We start from the raw sequence: 19,041 nt of genomic DNA, 5'->3' as shown, positions 1-19,041 counted from the left end.
TGTATATATGGGAATGAATGAGAGAGTGACCGGGTGACATACGTAAAAATTTAATACTATTTTATGTAAAAACTTATGAAATTGAATCGTGGGAAAATTGTGGTGCAACCACGAAGCTGACGATGTATGTCGATGTGTGCTTTCTTTTGTAAGAGAGCAGCCAGAATAGAAGTCGGAATTGGAAAGAGTTTCAAAATTAATTTACAGATTATTTTGCATTTTGGTCTATTTTATTAAACATTATATTAGAAATTGGCTGTGTAATAACGTCAATGATTTTCTGAGTAGTGATTGGCTCAGGCAAGTTTTGCCGTGAGAATGATCTAGAGGGATCATTCTGATTGGTCATTCAGACCATTAGCCAATCAGAATTAAACTGTTCCCATGTGCAAAAAGTTAGATAGGCTGAGAGTGGGGTGGCCTCTAGAGAGTCGCTAGCCAACCTTCGTACGTGTAACATCATGCTAAATGTCGCCGAGAAAATAACTTGTAAAATGGAGAACTGTTGAGTTCACTGCTGATAGGAAGTGTCGTGACTCAGGCAGTTTAAGTTATGAACATTGTGAGGACAATTTGATTAATTAATTGATGTGTTATGAGTGTGTGATATTTCGGTCTTCATGAAATTCCGCGTGGCATATTCCGTATAATTTATGGAAAACTTGGGCGAGTACTTCTAACTTTGAAGACCACTGATACGACCGAAGTTTCAACTCGCTATAGTAGTGGGTCAGTAGCTGTCAGGTCGAACATTAATCGGGTCAGACTGGTAGATATTAGATATTCTGACTGTGGTTTTTTCATTTTTTTTTTAATTTTTTTTTAAAGAACATTTTGTACAGACTGTGAGATGGGAACAGTAGAGCGGTTAAAATAGTAAATTCGGACTTCTAGCAAATTTAGGTGCTTCCTTAAGAATAAAAACCAGTTCACTAAAATTTCCAAAGGCTTACTGCAGATAAACTGCATTTACCCACCACTCGAAATTTGTTAAAATGAACTTACAGGAATTGATTTTCAACTTGAGTTATGTGGCCTCTGTGTAGTAGGTATTAGGTTGTAGTTTCATCAACGCTGCTTCACACGGCCTAATGAGTATCTACTACTGCAGAGTGAAGGGACATTGTAAGGAAGCCTTACTGAGGTAGGTGGGCAAATCTAATGATATAGACAGTACGAATGAGTGACGACGACAACACAACCTGCCCCCCCCCCCCCCTCCCAAGGGTGTAGTTGGGCAGGATCCTAAGAGCATAGCTTAAACTGAAGCAGCAGAATAGCATATTTCCAGCAAAATCTGTGGAAGAACTAAAATGAATAAGAAAAATGAACCTTGACTGAATAATATGTAATCTACTGAAGAACTAAAATAAATATGAAAAATGAACCTTGGAGCTTGGTCTTTTTTAGTGTGTGTTACCCTCTAAGATATATCAAACATGAACGTGCCAGTAAAATTTTAAATAGGGACATAAATGGCTGGTCTTCTGAGTCCAAAATTTTTGTAAGTGATTGGCCCTGAAAGTGTTTTGAACGAGATTCAAACATCCCATGATTCAAGAAATTTTTACTGCTGGCTGATGCTTGTGTGTACTTTGTTTTGCTGTTGTAAATGGAGCATTTTCTTTGCACTAATGTTTTATTTTGGTGTTATTCTCTCATTGATGTTTTACTGATGCAGTATTATTCGTCAGAAGGAGGCTACAGTAAAATTCTTTGATAGAGTATCAGTTCTTATCAGTCAAAATTACAAAAATTTAACTGAAAATTAAAACACTGAAAAACTCTCAGAATTCTAAAAAAAAAATTCCCAGGTTTTTCCTGGATAAAATCTTTCCCAGGTTTTCCTCAGATTTCCCATTTGTCCCGGGGCATATAACCCTGACTCAATTTGTAACAAAGGGATCTTGATTGTGTTTATCTGATTTCAAACACTCAGTATTTTTTTTCTTCTTCATTATTTTGTAAACTAGGAAGAACAGCATTCTCTGATGGAGCTACATTTGTTGTTGCTCAAATAGTCTTTATGATTTTTGCACAAGAGTACCTGTTAACTCTGGAAACATGGCTGAAGTTTTCCAACTCAGGTGTGCATTGACCAAGTTCATACACGTCTCACATAGTATGGGTATGCCTATCACACCCCTTTTCTCAGTAGAATGGTAATTTGAGAGTATGTGCACATCCGTACGAGTGTATTAGCTCCTTGTAAATGATGTGACCATCCAATCTCCATTTGCTGAAAGCTGCCTAACCTGTACGTTTCCTAATTTTGGACAATTTAGGTTGCCCCGTGGGCTCCTATCCAACCTTCTCCACTTCTTTGTTTACTATTTCATTTCTACCTTTCAGAATAATGAATATCTGATTCCAAATTCTGTTCAATTTTGTGAACATTAGTTTCAGCCAAACCCCAGTTAAAAGTATTAATAAATATGATTGATAACAATGGAAATAAGTATACATCAAGAAAATGCTAATCAAATACTGACTACACTAATAATAAGAGAACTTCTATACAAAACAGACAAATAGCAAACAGAAAAGTGTGGAATTTTGTAAGTATAATGTATAGGACGATATGATTCTTGGCACTACAAGTGACATGACTTCTAGTCTCTCATATTAATTTTAACTGTTATTTTTAGTACAGTGTTTATTTATAGTTTCAATGTTACACTCATTAATTGGCAATGTTGTCATAAAAACATATAATACGTGCAATACCTGGGGAGTCTTTTAGAAAATGATATTTATAAATGACTTTACTTACTAATAAATCCTTTGATGCCAAGTGATTCTATTTCTGTGTATACCAGCAGCCGACTATAGGTCTCAACAAGTGCAGGAGCAAGTGCCAGATTTGACTTTGCTTGGGCCAGCTTGATTACATGAGTGACAATACTGTGGATGAGGCTCATCTTGGAGTGCACAGTAAGGGAGTCAAGAATCGACATGGACAATGGAGTTGTGGGTCCACTTGCTAGAGCTGCATTGTTGGACATTGGAAGCAAAGGAGCCTGTTGTGGCCCCTTCTGAGTGCCCAGGATCGTCTCTACTAGGGCTGCCATTGGCCGTGAAAAATATTCCTGGTTTGTGGAGTATGCATTGCAGAGTAGAGCAATGCGGTAATCGGAGCCCATGCACAAGCCTGAATTGCTTGGCATTACCAAGTGTTGCAGGAACCTGTATCACAAAACAATAATAGTGAAATGTGAGTATGTCATTGTAACAGAAACAACTTTTTTGTGAATGTTCCCCCTGAAAAAAAAAAAAAAAAAAAAAAAAAAAAAAAAAAAAAAAAAAAAAAAAAAAAAAAAAAAAAAAAAGATTCTCCGAATATCAATATGCAAATTACTATTTTACTTATTGAACAAAGTCTACTATGGTACACTTCTACCACCATCCATAAAAACTATAGGACATTTACTCTAAAAAGCAAAAGTTGATATGAGGCAATCAGTATCTGCAAATAACCTTGAAGCCCTGAACCTCTACCTTCTGTATGGCAAGCCCAATCACCTTGTACACCCTAATGTGGTCAGTTACTGTGCTTATTGCATTTCCAACGAAAGATCTCTGCCCTAGTCAACTAACACCTTCAACTCACATATACAGCCTACCTTTCTACATTACAAAGTACGACCACTTCATTCACGGCCTCACTGCATTTCCTATCTCATTACTACAAGGCTTCTTGCTACTCACTGGTAGCGAACTTTCTCATATACTAACATCTTCCACATCTAGGGCCTTGTCAGTGTCATTCACTGCCTTTCCCAGCATACGTTGAGCTACTAAACCATTTGTTCTTTATGGTACATATGATGAACCACATTCAGAACTACTATTTCTTTGAGTTGTTGAAGAGAATATGTACAAACAAATCCACAGTACATCAACTGGCATGTTACCCTTACATTTCTAATAGTTCTTAGGTCACTTACACAAATCCATTCTAGGCAAGTAGTCCCAAACACTTCACCTAGTTCAGATTCATATATTATATCACTGTCATTTGGATTCATAACTGAGATACTTTCTCTTCATTATTTCTTAGCCTCAACACTTTCTCTTAAATAATAATCACTAGGACATCCTATGCTAAATGAACCAAATCCACAGATATGAACCACCACTTCCATTATGTCCAACAAATCACATTTTGATAACTACTGCCTCTTCCACAGAAAGAACAAGAAATCTGTTCTGTATGTGATGGATCTGTAGTGATGAGCAGTCTCTCCACTAATGTACTGAAGATAATGTCAATATATTCTTAGATAGGTATAATCTTCAAAACCTTGTGATATATCCTCTCATACACTTCAATGTTCCAAATTAGACTTGCTAACAAGTAACAAGGAACAGTGAAACGACATTCTCCACCAGTGCTTTACAAATCTTTCATTATCTTAAAATGAGGAATATCCTCATTAAAATACTTCTCAAATTTCTCAAAGGTGTACTATACCACCCATCCAACCTATGAAATATCCTGGTACATCACTGAATCGTTTCTACTTTCAACTTCTTTCCATGTGGGTCATATCAAAGGGATCGAAATTGACCTGATCCACACTCTCATCCATTTTTTATACCCTTTTCCAATCCTATAATAGGTTATATCTGATCTCACAAGAGGAATGGCCATCTGCAAAAACAAACACATCATCTTCAAATCCATTCCAACTACTGCACACCCTTCAATGTGAGCAATGCCTCAACCGACTGACTGTCCACACAGACGAGAGGCCAAATTTTGGTAGAAGGCAAGATCTCTCAGGATATAGCAGGCTATTAATCACAACAAAGGTTGATTTCAAGGGATGCTTTGCAATCCTTGTCATTTGAGTGTCTCCCCCCCCCCCACCAGTTTCTGTGAATTACAAAGGTAGGAACTGTCCCACAAACACATCCTTCAGCACTGCACTCCTCCTGGCTTCCATCTTTACTAGTTCCTCTTCCAGCAATCTTCCACCTCTCCCACTCTGTATCTCCCCCCCCCCCTTCCACCACCATCACCATCATCATCTCTCTCTGTCCTCAAAGGAGCAAATGAGTTCTGTTCATAGGCTATGGGGCTTCCTGCACACTGTTATCTTAGAGGTTTCCCTCCATTCTGCCAGCCCACACCTCACCTGAAATACCTTCCCTTCTTGACATTCACAAACACGACAAACTACTACTACTATCTGTCCTCAGTGTAGGCAAGTTTTATTCTCGGATTAGTGAGATTTGTACCTTCCTATCATGTACATTATGTGCACTACAAATTCAATCAGAACATTGTTAAGGAGGCTTTCAGAATGTAAAACAGTGAGGTGCAGTTTTAACAAAACAGTGAGTTATGTAGTGGTAAGCTTACATGACATGAGAGCACATTGACTCTGAGGGCAATAAAACAGGCTGAGACTGTGACATTTGTTTGCTTATCTTGCAAAACACTGTAATAGGTAGCCAATGTTATAAAGACTGTTTATGTCTAAAGTTTAATGTTGAAATTTATTGTATATTTGAGCCATACAACAAACACACATCAAACACTGTGCGGTTTCATGGTATTGAGGACAATAAATCAATATGTGGTACAAACTAGTTTATTCTTGCCACTTTCATGATTAGCTTTAAAAGAGCAGAAATCAAACAGTCAACAGATTATGGTTGAAGTGATTGCTAAAGCAAGCAGAAATCTACTAATACCAGTATTGCTGGCCCCTGTTTTGATCAGAACCAAGGTGTAATCTTTCTACACGTCAGTCAGGGGCCTGAAGATGACAGTAAATCACCGAAAATGGCTAACAAATAAAATAAGTTTGGAAACAAGACGGCTGAAAGATGTTTGATTTGACATCCTGTATTGAACAGCTGAGTCCTGCATCCATCTCTGAAAAGATGGGCATACAGTGTCTCATCACTGGCGAGTAGTCAATAAATTTCAAACTACAATAATGTATAAGAACGTAGGCTTCAACGGCCGGTGTCATAGTGATTAAAATTCTTCTGGGTATTATGCCGCATCATTGCTAAAAACTAATAACAATAATAAACTAAAATCGACATTTCGACCAAATTGCAACGGCCTTCCTCAGGGCACGACTGGTTTTGCATGGGGATATGAAGCCTATGTTCTTATATCAGTGACCTGTATGGGCAGGAAATCTACCAACACATACGGAAACTGGAGCTGCTGAGGAAGAGGAAGGTGAAACTGCTGAATGATTTGGTGTTCCTTAAAAGGTGCCGAGATCATCACGTCATCCTGAAATTCATCAGGGTACGGCCTCAAATTGATACGAGAAGAGCAAGAACCATTTACTATCGGGCCAGCCATGCATTATTAAGGGATAGGATACAACACCTCCGGAGCTTCATAGACTACAACAAAAGGCATTGTACAGCATGCATTTATGGCTGTCAACTACATTATCAGTGAAGGACAGGGATAACATCGACCGAATAACCCACAACCAGGCCTGCATGGAGGAGGACTTGGTCAGTAGTCGACTACAACAAAAGGCAACTGTACAGCATGCAATTATGGCTGTCAGCTACGTTATCAGTGAAGGACTGGGATAACATTGACCGAATAACCCACAACCAGGCCTGCATGGAGGAAGACTTGGTCAGTAGTCGACAAAAAAAGAAATTTGAGGAGCTAACGGGAAACAAACACCACTCACAGCTAAGTCTGGATACAGCTCGTACCGTGGTTAACATCTCGACACAGACCATCAGTGAGGCAGCGACGTCAGTTCTGTCCAAAGGATTAAACTTCGCAGCTATGCCCACAAAGATTCCCCCAGAAGAAAGCATTCAATATGTGGAGGCATCACTCCAAGTACCACATGTCAAAGCAGAAAAGATAAGGCAGGAAACTGTAAGAATTTTACAAACAGCAAAACCACCCAAAGCCAATATCACACATGAAGAAAGACAGGCCATAAAGGAGCTCAAGAATAACAAGGATACTGTGGTCCTACAAGCGGACAAAGGAAACACTACGGTTCTGATGGACACTTCTGAATATAAAAGAAGATGGACAAACTGCTAAGCGATCCCATTTACAGAGTACTAAGGAGTGACCCGACAGCGAGGATAGGCAGAACTACGAAGGCCCTCGTAAAGGACTCAAGAATTGTTCCTGACACAGCCAGGAGACTAATCACCAAGGTGCCTGTTCCTCCTATAATCTACTAACACAGAGCAGGTGATAACTAAAACTATCAGACCTGAAGTCTAATGTTCCCAACTGACAGTGACCATATGGTTGAAATTGGTCATGCCTAATGAAACAAATCATTACAAATGGAGGCATTATTCTTCCTTCAAACCACTACTGTTGCAGAAATTTGTGATGTTCATCATGGAGAACGGAAGGAAAGTTCGGGTTTAACACCCCATTAAAGTCACTAGAGATGGAACAAAAGTTCAGACTAAACAAGGGACAATCAGGAAATCAACTAACTTTTTGAAGAGGCAGTGCCAGTATTTGCCTAATTGATTTATGTAGACTACAGAAAATCAAAATGTGGATGGTCAGTCATAGATCTGAACATCTATCATCATCATAAATGAAAGAAAACTGCTTTGAATATTGTGCCACCTCAACCAGCCAACCATTGTGTAATACCCAAATTTCAACAGGCAGGTAACAACATGAGAACTGCAGGGCACAGGATATCTATATCTACATATATACTCTGCAAATCACTGTGAAGTGCACAGCAGACGGTATGTTCCACTGTACCAGTCATTAGGGTTTCTTCTTGTCCCATTCACAAATGGAGTATGGGAAGAATGACTTTGAATGCCTTTGTGTGTGCCATAATTATTCTAATCTTATCTTCACAGTCCCTATGTGAGTGAAACATAGGGGATTGTAGTACATTCCTAGAGTCATCATTTAAAGCCAGTTCTTGAAATTTTGTTAGTAGGCTTTCTCGGGATAGTTAACACCTATCTTCAAGACTCTGCCAGCTCTATTTCCTCGGTATCTATGTGACACTGTCTCATGAATCAAACAAATCTGTGACCATTTGTGCTGCCCTTTTCTGTATATATTCAATAACCCATTAGTCCTATTTGGTATGCGACCCTCACACTTTACCAATATTCCAGAATAGGTCGCATGAGTCAAATACTTTTCAGAAATAATGAAATACTGCACCTACCTGACTGCCTTGATTGTAAGCTTTCAACATATCATGTTAGAAAAGTGTGACTTGGGTTTCCCATGATTGATGTTTCAGAATCCCTGCTAGTTGGCATGGAGGAGGTCATTATGTTTGGAGGAGGGGGAGGTGGGTTGGAATTTTATTTGTCAGCATGAATGTTTAACCAATGTACTACTCTGCCCAAAATATCGGTGAAATAGCAACAGACACAATAATAGGAAGAATTCTGAATCACATTGATTGGGAATATGAAGCAATGCAAATGGTTAAGAAATGCATAAATATACTTCCTTGCTTGCACACTATGACATAATGTGTACAAAATTATAGTAAATTAATATTACGAGATCAAAATTTCATTCCTTAAGACATTACATAACATAAAATTCAAGATGCAACAGAATTATGTATTTGAATATGGGTAAAAGTTATCATCATTTTTACATATCTGTCTGGCAGTGAACACTACTTCTATATGGCATCTAATGACTTACCCACATAGGAAAAAGGTACCTGAAGATATATGCCTTGTGAATGACAAAGTTGAAAATCAAGACAGCAATAATTAAAAAAATCATACTCACTCATGATGAACCTTCAATGCATTTGGTATTGGTCTCTGGATATCAAGGTGATCAGACTGAGCCTTCTTCAGCAGGTGTATCCAGATACATGTCATTGCCATCTGATGTGTGCAAATAGCCTTGTTGAAATCTGGGACTGGTAATGACTCTTTCTCGGGGTAAAGCAGATCATAAAGCTTCAGCATAGGTAAAAAGTTATTTAGCTGCAAAAACAAACATTGAGAGATAGGAAAAATATTTACAGTACAAAAAGGTGTATGTACTACAAGGAGTAGATAAAATTTGAAATGGTTGGGCACCTGCACAGTATAATATCTACAAATCTTGTGTCCCTGTAGGGAGTTAAAAAGACATAAAACATTAAGGCTGTAAATATGTGTGCCCCCTACACTTGATGCACTTTATTTTAAACACTTTATGGTTAAAGGAGACCACTCATCAAAAAGCAGAAGTGTTGAGGTGTGAAGGCTGAGGGAGAGGGAGAGGGAGAGGTAGAGGTAGAGGTAGAGGGTGAGGGAGGGGGAGTAGTAGAGGGATGAGAGGAGAACGGGAAAGGAGAGGGAGGGGGAGAGAGTGAGGGGGAGAGAGAGGGAGGGGGAGGGGAAGTGCAGGGGAGGGGGAAGTGCAGGGGAGAGGGAGGGAGGAGTGAGGTAGGAGGCAGAGGGAGAGGGAGAGAAATGCAGGAGGCAGAGAAGAGAATGGGTGTGGGTGGCTAGCAGCTCAGAGGGGTGGCTGGTATATGGGCTGGGACAACTGTAACAACCAATGAGAAGTACCGCACACTGAAGGCAATGTGGAGACTCAAATTTGGAGGGGGTGAATGGATGGAGGAAGGGGAAACTGTGAAGGGTGCTGGGACACTGCGTTACATGAGATTGAGACTAGGACAATTATGGAGCAGAGGATGTGTTGTAAAGATAATGACTATCCGACTATCGATTTTGGTCAGTAAGATCTATCATTTAGCTACAGGTCTGCTCACCAGTTCTGAAAAAGTGGAAAGTGGAAAGATGATTTTTAACTCTTGTGCAACATCTATGACAAGCATTTGTTCAGTTGTTCTGGGTGTCACAACACACATTTTTGATAGTTATTTTTGTGTCTATTTCCGCTAAAGCAGTACCTTTACCCCAAGTTCTTGAGTAATGCTACCTGTGTTGACTCAAATAATATTATTACTGAATAAATACGAGAATCCAAGTTCAAATCACAAGTTGTAGAGTCCATTTAGGATATTGGCAATGTCCATCTGAAGATTTACCAGCCAGGTTTCTTACTTCCCCTACTAGAAATAACAGACATTCGTTTTGAGGAAAATAAACTGACTCTTGTACTTGCTTAATTTGTCTAGAAAATACTACCCATATGAATATAATGGACAAAAAGTTGGACATTTTACTTTAATTTACTTGACGATTCATTTTGGGTCGGGATCCATCTCGGATCATCCAGATGGTCAAAACTAGAGATGGGGGATCCGCTCCTGAACTGATTCATAGAGTTGAATCTTTCAAAGGAGTGAACAATCAGTGATTCAGAAAAAGATTCAGGAAAAAAGAACGGTAGCTCCAAACATTTCCCACAGCAGAGAGAGAGAGAGAGAGAGAGAGAGAGAGAGAGAGAAAGAGAGAGAGAGAGAGAGAGAGTCGGAGCAGATCAGCGGGGCCTCTGCTGGTCAGAGCACACTGCACGCCGCACAATACAGCCAGCGCCGGCCTCTGCCCTGCTTCTGCCTTGGCTGCCTGCATTGTGCAGTGCCCCATTGGATTTTGTGTTTCACATATGCCATGCCGTCTGTGCTTCCTCTGCCACGTGCAGTGTCTGGCGCACCTTAACTTAGCATTGCACTCTGTCGGCGATCGTTTCAGTCGCATGTCCTGCCCTCTGGGCAGTTGATGCGAGCAACAGGACAGAGAGCCTCCAGTAATACAGCTCGCGGCTCGACCTGCTTGACTCAGCACCTCTGCATCAGAGTTCGTCTCTACTGGATATTGTTCTTCGTAGTAATACCGGTATGTATGTGCAGATGGATATGTGTGTGTGTGCGAGTGTATACCTGTCCTTTTTTCCCCCTAAGGTAAGTCTTTCCACTCCCGGGATTGGAATGACTCCTTACCCTCTCCCTTAAAACCCACATCCTTTCGTCTTTCCCTCTCCTTCCCTCTTTCCTGATGAAGCAACCGTTGGTTGTGAAAGCTTGAATTTTGTGTGTATGTTTGTGTTTGTTTGTGTGTCTATCAACCTGCCAGCACTTTCGTTTGGTAAGTCACATCATATTTGTTTTTAGATACATAATTATGTTTTGTATACATCATTTGTTTTTATTTTATTTCTATTTGTTTAAACTGATCAGATTAGGTTCCTGACAACTCCTCTTACTATAGGATTTTTTATTATGGACACTCGAATTTACGCTTTAATTACGAGTGAACCGATAAACTTATCGCAAAATGTGATACACCAATATTTTCCTTGTTTCATTTTGCGTAAGGCTATATGCAGCACTTTGGTCTTACAGTCAAATTTATATGTTTTTTTCTTATTGTAGTATGGATTTTGCGATTTTAGGTGTCTTCGGAAGGAAACGTTCACTTTAAAAATATATGGCTTGCGATGTATTTGTACGAGGTTAATGAAATTTTAATACATTATAGCCAAATATATTGTTAATGTAAATCTCAAGTTACAACATTTTCCGATCACCCAAAAAACCATGATAATGCAAAATAAACCAATAATCAAAAACAATCTCATATCGTGGAAATTTCAATAAACGATACAAAATTCTTACTCATTATCTGTGTTACTTCAAAATATGATCAAATAAGATCAAAAATACAGGTATAGTACTGGAATAAACCAAGTTTAAAGGGCAATGTGCCTTCCATTTATTTTCTTTTGTGAATGAGTGGTGAGTCATGAAAAAGAGCTAGTTCATTTCAGGGAATGAACAGTTGTGATCCGATCTCTGTGAAAAGGACAGTTTTGCCCATCGCTAGTCAAAACGGTATTTCCCAAAATATACGAACCCTGTCAAGATAACAAACATATACATAGAATAATGTGCAAATGAACAGTTACACAGAGCATACAGATACAGTTAACACATATATCAGAGCATACAGATCTCTGCATACCCTGTAACTGTTCATTTGCACTATATATACACATATGTTTGTTATCTCGACATGGTTTTTAATTTTGGAAAATACCACTTCAATTATCTGGATGATTAGAAAACAGGCCCCGACCCGAAACTAGTCATCATATAAATAAAAGCGAAATTTGCAACTTTGGGATTTTTCTGTCATACTGTATAACACAAGTTTCTGCCCTGCAATTGCTCCAGAAAGCTGGAAATTCATGCTACATGTATGTGCAACTAGAAGCTGCATCAATGACTAGCATGGCAGCATGGAAACACAATCTAAAAATAAAAGTCAAATTCAATACTCAAGGAAATAAGTAAAGATGGAAAAAATTCTGCCATCTTTGTATCTCAGTGGTTTTCCAGGCAGCATACTATTTTAAGATGCCAGAATGTCCAAAGGTAAATGTATCAGTACACAGAACTAACTTAATCAAAATTCCATTTTGAAAGTAAAGCTTTCATAGATGAAAAAAAGTAAATAAGGGATTATATACAAATCCTCCAGCAGAAAATTACTTCTGACTTTGAATGATAGAGCATTGCGGCTGAAACGGAACACCTAACAAAGTTTTCACCAATTCACTCACAGAAAGGTTTATATTAATTATTTCTCTCATTTTTACGATAATTTGAAACATTTTTCAGCTAAAAATATGAAGCATTTCATAAAGATTTATTCACACTGTCATATGCATGAAAAATAATTGACATACTTTAGTAAACAGAAATCTAGCTTTTTTTTCTCTAACTATATTTACAATCAGCAAGCTGATGCATGATGTTTTCATAAATGGAGTTTCTTGACAATTACATTAACTGAAAAGAGGAACTTCAGAGGAAGTACAAGCACAAATATTTTTAAAATTAAATAATATGATATCCAACACAACAGCGCCATTTATGTAAATTAGTAAAGAGATTGTTAAACTTTGATGTAGATGGATTGTTTGTACTTGGGGCATTCAAAAATCTTTAACACTACAATTTTTTTGTGTTCACAGGAACCATTTACCGAACAACTGAATACAGATTATATTACAGGTACTCCCCGCCAATGTCTATGCACTTTTTCCATGATTTTGCAGCTTCAGTATTTGCATAGAAAACAATTTTCTGAGGATATACTGGCACCACTGGTGGACAACTACATCAAGTTTGTCACTGGTGGTGAACTTCTTATCCCAAAAGACCTCTTTCAGTACAGCAAATAGGACATAGTGACTAGGAGCTGTATCTGGTGAATAGGGAAAATGTGGCAGCACAGTAAACCTCACTTCACACTCAGTGTCAATGGTCTGGTGACTAACATGTGGCTGCACATTGTTGTTTTGGAGCAGAATGCCATGGACCCACTTAGCGTGGCAGCACTGTGGAATGCATAGGCGGAGATAGTACAGAGAACTGCAGTACCGATCACTGCTGAGTATTGTATTGGGAGGGAGCCAATCTACAGTTCACCAGCAGTTTCCCTTCCTCTACCACAACGAAGTCACAATTTGTTTCTGCATGAATAATCCTGGCCACGACAGCAGGGGACGGGGGCTTCCCATATCCTTCCACTGCACAGACTGATGTTTCTTTTCTAGAGTCTTGTGGAAGAACTGTGACTTGTCGACAGAGACCAGATGCTCAAAAAACTCTGCTGTATCTGCACTGTACTGCTGCACTAACTGTTGACACATCTCCACATGCTTCTGTTTCTGTGCAATGGTGAGGTAATGGGGCAGACACTGTGTACACGCCATCTTCAAATCTTTGTTTGGGCATTGTTTGGTTTGTGTGCAGTTACTGGACACCAATTGCTTTTTTGTGTTTCTCAGCTCAGTCCCTGCCGTCTATGAACCCTGACACCCAACGAACCATGGATCTGTGACTCGGTGCTATTTCCCCAAATATGGCTGTTACTCTCTTGTAGATATCTGAAGTAGTCAGTTGTTCCCTGCAGAAAAACCACACTGTTCACCACTGTCCATGCTTGTCTGCGTCCATGCTGTCTTATCGATGACCACTGATGTACCCACAAGCTGGAACAAGTGCAGCTGCAATGCGTCATCTGTGGGAAGCAGAAACACCATCTGGTGGCAGTAGACAGTACTACAGTCCATCTTCATGCATAAATCGATATACATTTCAAACTGGACTTTTCAAACTGTTACTTTGTAGGAATTATAGGAGGAGTGTCAATGAATATTGAACAATATGGTAGGTCCTGTGGATCAAGTGCCACAGCAAATGGTGAAAAATGGCAAATGAAACAAACACTACATAAACAGGTGTAGGAAGGAGAATTTTCATGGTGGGTAAGAGAATGAGACAGAAACAATGACGAATCAATAGAATCAGGAACCATAAAAGGGGATGTGGAAATTGGAGACATTTCTCTAGGAGACAAGAAATCAAAGAAACCCATCCTCAGTGAAAGGTCAGGAAACATCTACCATCTAAACAGCCCTGAACTGTACCATGGAACACAATGAAGTTACTGGGAGAAGAACTATGCAACATCTTAGCAACTAAGCAGCCAACCACAGTATTTGGAGGAGCATTATAGTATGGCAAAAGTTACAATAACAAGCTCTATTGTTACACCATACATTCCGTAATATAGTGAAGTATTTTGCACTGTTTATAGAAATAACCATTTCACAGCTATCTTGTGTTTTTGTGAATTTACACTGAGATCATGGAAATTTGAAATACTGATGAAAACTTACACTGTTCCTCAAATACGAGGGGCATTCCATCTCAGTTTATGCTTTATTTTCTCCATCAGTTATCATGCGTCATTTGATTAATTACAGTGCAAGTATGTACCACTTTGGTCTAACCATAGGTAGCAGGACAATACCTGCACAGTACAGCAGTCACTACGTGTGTGGACAACATGAAGTGTGATCATTAAGGAGTGTTTACACCCTTCTTTGGTAGAAATCACATTGTCCAGCACTGTCCTTGTTGATTACACTCCACGTTGTCTGCTCACATAATGACAACAGTTGGGAAAATGGGCTGTACTGTGCAGGGATTAGACTTCTAATGATTGTCCTGCCACCTATAGTTAGACCAAAGTACTACATACTTGCAACTGTGATGATGAGTCAAATAGTGCATTATCACTGACAGGAAAAAATAAAATGTAAATCAACATGGGATGCCGCTTGTACAATACAGATGTGACTTTGTGGCATTAATTCTACTTGTGGAGAATCTGATAAAAATGTACTTTAGTGGCTACACATCCACATTAACTACTAAATGTACCATACTGCTTCAAACCAAACGCAAGAAAACAACAAGGATTAATGGCTATATTTTTTTCAACATTTGCTACAAACTATGTGAGCTGCAGATTTTCCACAATTATCACTGAGTATCTAGGAACCACTGGTTTTTAATGTGAAGCGCTAAAAGAAATTACCTGAGGCACTTTATACCTATGTAATTTTGTCTCAAGGAGTACCTTCCTTTCAGGGGTTAAAGATCTTCTAAACCAATAACAGATAAATTGACAAATCTGAAATACCTAGTCTGTGAGAGTATTATCAAATTCACTTCAGGCTAGACAACTTACCATTAAAATACTGGACGTTTTTGCAAATGCATTCCATGTGTTATCATTTGGATGAATTCTCACATATTTCTCTGGCTAGCATTGTCCTAATGATCCAATATTATCATCTACTACAGTCACACATTTAATAATACATTTCACTGAGTTATGTCCCATTTTGCATATTCTTACAGAAACCTAAATTTTCCAAATATCCTAACTGATGTAAGGCCACAATGCTGGAACAATTTGTGTGTGTTCTATTTATGTACTCCGAACAAGAACTCAAGATCTAAGGCCAAGCTACATCATTCAGCTTCTTTTTCAAGTACCAGTACATATCTACTGGTCAATGTTTTCTATACACGGTGTCTGGTTATCTTTACTCAGAACTATATCTGTTAATAATAACTACAACCACTTCACTGATACTAATTCTCCCTTTGGCACTAAACAGCTTTCTTTTCTATAGAAATTCAAGAATATTTTTGACATTTTTACATGCTGTTTCTGCTGTCAACTGTTTTATATTATCAAAGACACAAACCACTTTCTTCATCATCTCTCAACCATTCCCATCGCACTACCTGGCTACACCTGTTCACAACTATTGATGCCACCTCCCTCTATACCAACAACCCAGATGCACATAGTCTTGCTACTATTCAACACTACCTTCCCAACACCTTGTTGACCACAAATCCATAACCTCATTCCTTTTACACTTGACAAATTAGATTCTTACTTGCAACTACCTCTCCTATGAGGGGAAGATAAACAAATCTGTGGCACAGTTATGGGCACTCACTTGGTACTCTACAAAACCAACCAATTTATGGGCCATTTAGAGAAAACTTTCCTAGCCACCCCTTGTGTGGTTCAGGTTTATTGATGATATTTTTACGTTCTTAACTTCGAGCTAGAACATTTATCCTCATTCCTCCACACCCACAACATCTTATCGCTCAACTGTTTCACCTTTTCCTTCTCAGATTGGCATGCCACCACCTTGGACATTGATTTCTGCCTGTCGAAAGGCTCCATAAAAACCTCTGTGCATATCAAGCCCACTAACCATAAATAGTACTTCCATTTTGATACCCATCAGCCTATCCACATTAAAAAGTCTCTTCCATACAGACTGGCCACCCATGGACAGTGCATCTGCAGTGACAAGGGATCCCTTGCCCAGTATACTGTAGGTCTTATTAATACCTCCATAGATGAGCAACAGTTAGCAAACATATCTCCTGTGCCATATTTGTACATGCCCCTAATCCTCCAACCACCCCATGAACCTTCTGCAAAGAAGCACCACCCTTATTACCCAATATCACCCTGGCCTAGAACAACTTAAACCATACATCTCACTAGGGCTTTGACTACTTATCACCTAGCCTGCACAAGAGGAACATCCCATTCACAACCCTTTCCACCCCCTTAAAGTGGTGTTTGGCTACCCACCCAATCTATGAAATATCCTGGTCCATCCTTATGCCACATCTGCTTCCGACTGCTTGCCGCATGAGTCACACTTCAGAGGAAGTCACTGGCTGAAGACCTGTCCTATGCGCCACCCAGCACAACCTATACTAGTCCTTTGATAGGACTGTCCAATCCTACCTGAAGAAGAGCCACTTATGAAAGCAGTCATATCATATATCAGCACCACTGTAGCTTTCACACACGCTTTTATGCAGGAACGACCACCAATCAGCTGTCCACATGACTGAATGGCCATCACACAATGCACACATTCATGGCCAGCATTTACATCCTTGGTGATTTTAGTTATACGGCCATTAGGCCATGGTCTGAAGCATGTATCTATGATACTGTAATTGTATCATGGTCTGTGCTAAATAAAGCAAGCCACAACAACTCTTCTACATTACAAGATCCACAACACACAAGTGTGACTTCACAATCTTTGGAGGCAGTAAAACACCGTTAGAACTCGACTCCTGTTTGGTTACATATAGATAGTTTGGCCTGCTAATCTTGTTTGAATTCAAAAATCAACTAATCAAGTCTCGATAGGTCCTAAGGATGTCTTCAGCATTAGCAGACAAAATTTAAGGCACAGAAATTTGTTTTAGGTGACAGCCTGATTCCCATATAACTAAAATCATCGAGGACCAACGGCTATCATCAAACTGTGGCCAAGAGCACAGTTGACCATAAAGTGGCAGAGAATGCTGCTGACACAATATTCTCGACTTCAATAACTGCTTCACAACCAGTGCCATCTGCATCCTCCCCACCAATATCAGCTTCTCTGACCTACATGGATGAGAACTGTCCCTATTACACATCCTTAAGCGTACTATACTCCTGGCCTGAATTTTCACTAGCCACAGTCTCACTCCCACCGCCACAATCCCACTTCACTCATTCTCAACCCATTTACTCCTCTCCACAGCTCCCCCCCCCCCCCCTCTCTCTCTTCCTTTTTCCTTTGTTTTACCCCCCCTCCCAGTCCACTCCTCCAAGTCATTGTACATCACACTGTACATGCTTGTGGCAGACCATGCTCATCAGTGCCACATTCTTATCCTGTGCACTTGCTGCCTTTCCTCGCTATCACCAGCCACTCTTCCTTTCACCCCTCCCACCTCTTTCTCACTTCCTTTCTTCCCTCACTTACACCAGTTGAGCTACAGTGTCAGCACAATGTAGTCAACAGGAACGACACAAACGCGCAGGTGTACGTGTATTCTACTGTTAGCTCTGGAGAGAGCATGTTCAGCAACATTTTTGGTGTTGTTTGTGTGCCTATTGATGATTCAATGCCTCAACCATATGGTAAGTTGTTACCTTTATTCCCTCCATTAAGGGCATTCCGAAACTGATAGAGCTTTTTTAATGATATATTGAGATGAAGGTTACCAATGAAGTGCATCAACAGGTACTGGGCTGGCAGACTTCGGGTTGTCACTTTGCTGCATAAATTCAATGTGTGGCAATTTGTGGGTCAGGAATGATGTGATATCCCAACAAGAGATAGTTGTGGACAATGGCAATGTGAAGACCCGTTTGTCACTTCCTACTGGAACTATTTCGCAGCTGATATTACAGCAAGAGTTTAAAACAAAAATCACATACAACCTAGCTGAGCTGCACCCTGATTGTGTCACTGATACATGGCAGACACCATCCTGCCTTAGACTAGGGCAGCCACTAGAGAAGACAACCCGTATTGCAAACTTGGTCTAATATCAACAAAGTGTCATTTACTCAGCAAACTCTAACACAAAATTAGTGATAAATTGCAGGAAAGTCAAACACAAATACAGATGTTCAATTGGTTACTAGTTCATTGTTCTAGTACACATTCACTATGACAACAATGTCGAATCATAGGTATTGTATCCGTAAGACTCAGCCAAGAAAGGACTTGGTCTGGAAACATGATGAGGTTCAATAACTGCCATTATGTCCTCAAAGCTATAGGACTGTACAATCATCCTAATCAAGATTCACAGTGTTGCAGCCACCAAAAAGCTGATCATCCACGTCACCTGCAAAGAGTATCAATGCATGCCTAATTCTAAGTGGATATGTTCTTGAGCCCTCATG

General features: G+C 39.6%; 1 protein-coding gene across 1 annotated transcript in view; it reads right to left on the bottom strand.

Moving 5' to 3' along the window:
• Positions 1-19,041, bottom strand: part of LOC126187385 (mediator of RNA polymerase II transcription subunit 23) — a 152,986-nt gene that overhangs the window by 51,928 nt on the left and 82,017 nt on the right. Inside the window, exons 8-9 of the mRNA XM_049928435.1 lie at positions 8,762-8,964; positions 2,774-3,186 (exon numbers count right to left, since the gene is read on the bottom strand). Coding sequence (XP_049784392.1) covers positions 2,774-3,186; positions 8,762-8,964 — 616 coding nt within the window. The remainder of the gene's footprint in view (positions 1-2,773; positions 3,187-8,761; positions 8,965-19,041) is intronic.

This window comes from Schistocerca cancellata, chromosome 5 (genome assembly GCF_023864275.1).
Source record: "Schistocerca cancellata isolate TAMUIC-IGC-003103 chromosome 5, iqSchCanc2.1, whole genome shotgun sequence".
Lineage (NCBI taxonomy): Eukaryota > Metazoa > Arthropoda > Insecta > Orthoptera > Acrididae > Schistocerca > Schistocerca cancellata.
This window is presented reverse-complemented; position numbering and strand designations above follow the sequence as displayed.